General features: G+C 37.2%; 1 protein-coding gene across 1 annotated transcript in view; it reads right to left on the reverse strand.

Annotated features, from left to right (window-relative positions):
• inppl1a (inositol polyphosphate phosphatase-like 1a) overlaps positions 1-6,488 on the reverse strand; it is a 38,737-nt gene extending 32,249 nt beyond the window's left edge. The window contains exon 1 of the mRNA XM_058799639.1: positions 6,190-6,488. Within this exon, the coding sequence (XP_058655622.1) occupies positions 6,190-6,341 (152 nt within the window). The 5' untranslated portion in view covers positions 6,342-6,488. The remainder of the gene's footprint in view (positions 1-6,189) is intronic.
• Between the last annotated feature and the right edge of the window lie 337 nt (positions 6,489-6,825).

The following is a 6,825-nucleotide window of genomic DNA, read 5'->3' on the forward strand; positions in this document are numbered from 1 at the left end:
TTTCCATATATATTTAATTTATTTTTTTTGTGTGCAAAAGACTTTATTAACATTGTAAGTAAACCTCAAGGAACATTAAAATAATTTTAACCCCTATAATAAATGTCATTTATTAAGTAATTTATTTAATATCACTGCACGGTTATTACTATTAACTAAAAGTCAAACTGAAATCCTTAAAAATAACATTATTAATAATAAAATAATAACTAATAATAAATCAAACATTAACGGAAATAATATAAAATATAAAAACATGAATTTAATTGAATTTGGCTGGCTGCCAAAGCAGCATTTCTCTTTTTCATTTAATTTTCTTGTTTTAAGCACAAACTCGTTTAACTTTGATAAATTTGTAGTTACGTATTAAAATAAGTGAAAAGGAAAACTAAAACTTACTAAAAAAAGTCAAAAACACAACCTTTTAAAAAATTATAAATGAAAATTAACAGAAACAAAAAATAACCAGAAAATATTAAAAATCAGATTCAAAGTTTTAAACACAATTATAATAGTATATAAATTATACTAAAATAAATAAAGCGCTGGTGCATTACAGTGATTTTGCCACCAAAAAGGGTTTTTAGGTGTAGCTTTAGTGTCATTTTTGTATCAAGTATTATGGTTATTAGTGCTACGGTTATTATTACGTGTTCTTAATCTAAATGACTGAGAGCACTGAAGGCTCAAACCCCACTGGGATCTCCAGAACATCAAATCAGGTCAGAATTGTTTATAATGTTGTAAAATGTCAATTATATTATCGCACAGATCTAATATGCTCGATGAGTCAGTGTGTATTTGTGAATGAATGCGAGTGAGTCACGAGTCCAGAATGTCTCACACATCAGCACAAAGACAAACGCTTCCCATTTCTAGCAGCAGCATGCAGCGGGATCTCGGCGTCTGAACACGGGTTTTTATAGACACGCTGACAGATGAGATGAACAGACAGATACAGGACACACACCGACAGAAAACAGCAGGAGGAAGCACAGCAAACTCAAGTGTGTGTGTGTGTGTGTGTGTGTTTGACCACAGACAGAAAAAGCCTATCGACTCCTCCCTGGATAAATTCAGTTTGAGCTAGTGAGAGGCTGAAGATCTCATCTCTCACACACACACACACACACACACACACACACAAGGCTGTATTACAGAGGATCTCTCATAGACGCTATTGCTTTCATCTTTGGTTTCAACTTATTGGTAAAGCTAACTATATACAAGCATTAGATGAACCGAAATATGAACTCAAAAAAGTTGCTTGTTAAAGGAATAGTTCACCCAAAAATGACTGAGATCAGGATGAGTGTGTTTTTTATCAGGTTTGTAGAAATGTGTCTCTGCATCAGTGTCTCAGCAATGGATGCTCTGCAGTGAATGGGTGCCGTCAGAATGAGAGTCTGATAAAAACATCACAATAATCCACAGCACTCCAGTCCATCAGTTAACATCTGGAGAAGACAAAAGCTGAGACACATCCAGCATTAAGACGTTTTTAACTCAAATACCACAGAGTCCATGATCCATAGTAACGCATCTCATATGGCCTGGCGTTTTCAGCACATTTTCATTTTTGTGTGAACTATTCCTTAAACACACTGAGCTGTTCTAACACGTGAATATCAACTCATCCAAATGTGTTCAGTACTGACTGACCTCACTGTGGTCAAACGCACACACACGTCCACATCACCTTCCTGCTCACGCAAACATGGCCTCATAGGACACACACCTGTCTCAAGCACACACACACACACACGTGTAGAAACACTGGATTCAATGTGTAATTACTGATATAAACAAAGTTGCATGAAAACATTATGACTATTAGGACATCTTGCATTGGATTATTTTTATGAAAAGAACATTTATCCTCCAAATGCCCTTGCATATCATTGTAATTAAATTTTTATTTGACAAATATTTGTACAACAATACTTCCTTGCTGTATGTATAGCTTACAATTAAAGTAATATGTCAATAATTGTTTTTCACATTACAGTAATGAGATTTAGAGGGAAACGTGTTTAATATCATGAAAATAATTGGGCTATTTTTTCTTTTAATTTTAGGGTTTAATATGAGTTTTCATGAGATTGACTTTCTCTGTGAAACGTGTCCTCTAATGTCCCTTAGATGCCGGAGGAAGGGATTTTACGACTCACAAACCCAAAAGATGGAAAACGGCACTCGATGCCAAAACTCAAGACGCTGAAGACTCGTTTGGAATCCGCGGAAACTTCACCGGATTCATGCGTGACACACTGAAACTCTCCTGCTATTTTTACACTCGTGTGTTTGACCAGAAACACTAAACAGTGCAGAAAAGAAAGCGTTTACTGCTGACACAGAGACAAGAGTTTAACGAGATTTTCAGCTTTCTGAGGAATATGTGACTGCGAGCTCCACATAATTAAAACCATAAAAAACATTTTTGTTTGAAAGAAAATACATTTTTACAAGAAATTAAATATTTGTTTTTAAATGTATCTAGTTGCAAGCCAAAATGCCTCATTTGCATATAGTTTAACTTTATGTCCAAAAACAAACTAAATCTGAAATATATATATATATATATATATATATATATATATATATATATATATATATATATATATATATATATATATATATATATACACCCTGGACCACAAGACCAGTCATGAGGGTCAATTTTGTGAAATTGAGATTTATGCATCATCTGAAAGCTGAATAAATAATCTGTCCATTGATGTATGGTTTGTTGGACAATATTTGGCTGAGATGCAACTATTTGAAAATCTGGAATCTGAGGGTGCAAAAAATATAAATATTGAGAAAATCACCTTTAAAGTTGTTCAAATGAAGTTCTTAGCAATGCATATTACTAATCAAAAATGAAGTTTTGAAATATTTACGGTAGGAAATATACAAAATATCTTCTTGGAACATGATCTTTACTTAATATCCTAATGATTTTTGGCATTTTGACTCATACAATGTATTGTTGGCTATTGCTACAAATATACCTGTGCTGCTTATGACTGCTTTTGTGCTGCAGGGTCACAAACAGGCTTTTAAAAACAACAAAAACCAATAAAAATTGGCAAAAAATGAGACTATATTACTAAAATTTTAACTAAAGTAAAATTAAAAATGCAAACATAAAAACCAAATTTAAAATACTCTTAAAAATTATAACAGTAAATAACCAAGATGGATCTTTGCACATCATGTTTGTTTGAATGTTTGCATGCAGATAAAATCTAATGAGAAACAAGTTTTCCACAAACAAACACAAAAGAATGAAAAACAAGACACGGAATGCATCGAATTGCACCCTTATGTCCCGTGAACACACTTGTGAATCGTAAGCACAGTCGCACTTTACTGTGAACGTTCAGCGTGTAAGTGCAGCGTTTGTGCTCCAGACATCAAGGACTCCTCACATCACGAGTGTTGTTGAGTAGAGCTGCGATGTTGTTGTTTTAAGTGACCAGATGCATGTTTTGCATGGTCAAACTCTGCTCAGATTTCCTTCAGAACATGTAAAACGCAGAGGAACACGTGTCTGGTTCCTCTAGGAGTGTTTGGCAAAAACAAAGAAGCTCAGATACACACGCTCTGTTTTTCACAGCTGGCACGAGAGACGCAGCAACTGCTTAAAATAGTTCATGTGTTGTGCCAGTCCACACACACACACACACACACACACACACACACACAAGCACAAGCGTGTTGGTAGGATCTCCCCGCGTCTGTACGGAACGTTTCATGCCAACAGCGCCGTCGCTCAGAAATGTGAGCGTGTTGTGACGTGTTCACTGCTATAAAAACAGCCCCGACTAAACACTCACACATCCAAACACTTCAGACGAGCACCAGCAAAACACACACACACACACACACACACACACATCCAGAGATCACGAGGAGCTCAGATAAACAAAACACACACTCCAATCACAAACAAACTGGGGTTTTTTGGCCTAACGTATAAAAACATTATTTATGAATGTTCTCTCTCAACAGTTTTTTTAATGTTTTATAAACGTTTATTTTTGGTTATGCAAACATTGAGGGAACATTCCATTTTATACTTTTGCAAACATTGTGGGAACGTTCTCGGAACATTCTGAAACAAGTGTAACATTTAAAAAAACATTCCATGAATGAAGTATAAATAATGTTTTTCTGCTAATGTTTTGAGAACATTGTTAACAAACAGATCATACTGAATGAACGTTATATTAAGTGAATCATTCAGTGAATCTCATAAAAACACATCCAATACACACAGGCTTCATTTGCTTTTTGAAAAATGTAATAAATTATTTCTTTTGATTAGAGAAATATGAGTGAAATATGAGCTAACCATTTATTTGATAGGCATGAGGCCTGAAATCAAAACACTGACCTGAAGAAATTCATATCAGAAGAATCATACAGTAACACACAGTTAAACACTCATCTTAACGTGATCTTAACCATTAAAATCTGTTGATGCGGTGTGTGGTGTGTTCTGATGGAAACACACACACACACACACACACACACACACACGACCACAAAACACACAGAGCAACTCTGGCCTTTGAGCTCAACATGTGACATGAACAGAGAGGAAACATTAATTTCTCTTGAAACGTGTGTGTGTGTGTGTGTGTGTGTGTGTGTACTCTTACAGTACAGTACTACGGTAATACCATGATACAGCAATCCTGTTCCAAGAACGTCTTCCTAAAGTTCCCATTAATTTATGAAAACATAATTTCTGAATGTTCTCCGAATATTCAAAACTTTTTTTTTTTTTGTTATGTGAACGTTGAGGGAACGTTCCATTTTAACGTTTTGCAAACATTATGGGAACGTTACTTTTAAATGTTCTCTGAACGTTCTGAAACAAGTGTAACATTTAAAACATTCAGACGAACATCCAACTGAAACATTTCGGGAAAAAAACGTTCCATCATCAACAACGCATAAATAACGTTTTGAGAACATTATTAAAGACAGATAATCTGAAGGGGAACGTTTGTTCGTAGCGTTGAGAGAACCTTGCGTTCTAAACGTCCTGAGAAAGTTTTTAGCTATCAGGAACTTTAGCTAACTTTTTAACCAATAAACTCTGAATTCCCAAGACAATTTGTAACTATACGTTTTGCGAATAGGTTTAGCTAATTTGCATAATTCGTACAATGTCATCACGTTTTCGCACGATCTATTATTACGCCCCACTGATGCTCAGGTTTGGGGTGCACCGTCATGCTTACCTTCACCTAAACATCGTACATATGCAAACCACGCTGCACAAATTAATACAAAATCTCATAATACACTAAGATTTTCTCAGTGGATCAGGTTGGAATTTCTCTCTCGGTGATGATTTCTCTTCAATGACCTTCACAGTCGTTTGTGATAACTGCATACAGACTTTTTTTTAACTAATTTGAATCTATATAAACTGAAAATGAATTGAAATATTTCCATAATCAAAATGAATAATCTGGACGCCGATTTGACCAATGCATCGAGGAGATCCAACTCAACAGAGTGATTCATTTTGACAGCAAATGTTGCAATGGCTTGCAAAGTCTCTCCATATTTCCAGCAATGCAAGGATTCAGAACAGAGCATAACTCAAATCTATATCCACAATGGAAATTATATTCAGTATTGCAGAACTATTTCAGCCATGTGTTCTTCTCACAGAATAGCATGCCACTGTCCTGGTTATTTTTATGCATGATGAGGTGGAGGTCACACTGGTCACGTGATCTCTGCGTGGCCATCTCCAAGTGTTTGGATTTTAAACTAGAACACTGAACTTTACTGTACACAAACCCTCAAAGCGTTCTGCTTTACAGCAAAACTATAAACACGCGTTTATGAAACAATGACTCTAAACAACACGCCTTGATTTAGCAAGTGAAGAGTAACACCGAGCGCTTAAACATTCTCCAAACAGCAACTTTCAAAGTCTGGATGCACTGTAACTTCACAAAACAATCTGTTTCTCGAACTACACAAACCGCTCGTTTCGCTCAACGCGACGCGACCGCAACGCTCCTGTTATAAAGATGCGACGCTCGCGTTTTAGGGTGCGAGAGAAAGAAAGAAAGTTCACAAACACACTTCTGTTGCACTAAATATCACGTGTTCTGGATATATAAGCTGATATGTGATATAAAGCAGGGTTCTTACAGCACGCATAGCGCATACGCGCCGCTGACGCTCTCGCTGTCCCGCACCAGGAAACTCCCGTCCCGCGCGGCGCGAGCGAGCAGCTCCTCCGCCGCGGCGCGACTCAGATCCCGGTGATACCAGAGCGGCGGAGCGGGGGACGCGCCGGCCATCGCCGAACCAGACTCCACCGAAACACGCTCCGGATCCGCTGCAAACGCCGCACAGGAGCCGCGGGCCGCGCGCGTCAAGTCTCAGAGTTTCTCCTGCTTTCCTGTTAGTTCCTGAAAATCCTCCATGAGAGAGAAAACACACTCAGCACACACATCCGACAGCAGGGGCGCACTCCCTCTCTCTCTCTCTCTCTCTCACACACACACACACACACACGCGCACGCACGCACGCGAAAAAGAGACCGGGGCTAGTTGTCACCCATCTTTTTCTATGAATATTCTTAGGGTGGGTTTAATTTTTCTGCATGAACTGTAAACACATGCTGAGCGCCTATATATCATTCAAATAGTCTGTCATTATTTCTAAGCAAATTTTAATACAACCGAGGTTATCCAAAGTGCTGTAATAAAAATAATAAAAATGGGCATGGACATAAACCATATAACATAAAACAGGAAGACATAAGACAAATATGCAACTAA

This window comes from Onychostoma macrolepis, chromosome 15 (genome assembly GCF_012432095.1).
Source record: "Onychostoma macrolepis isolate SWU-2019 chromosome 15, ASM1243209v1, whole genome shotgun sequence".
Taxonomy (NCBI): Eukaryota; Metazoa; Chordata; class Actinopteri; order Cypriniformes; family Cyprinidae; genus Onychostoma; species Onychostoma macrolepis.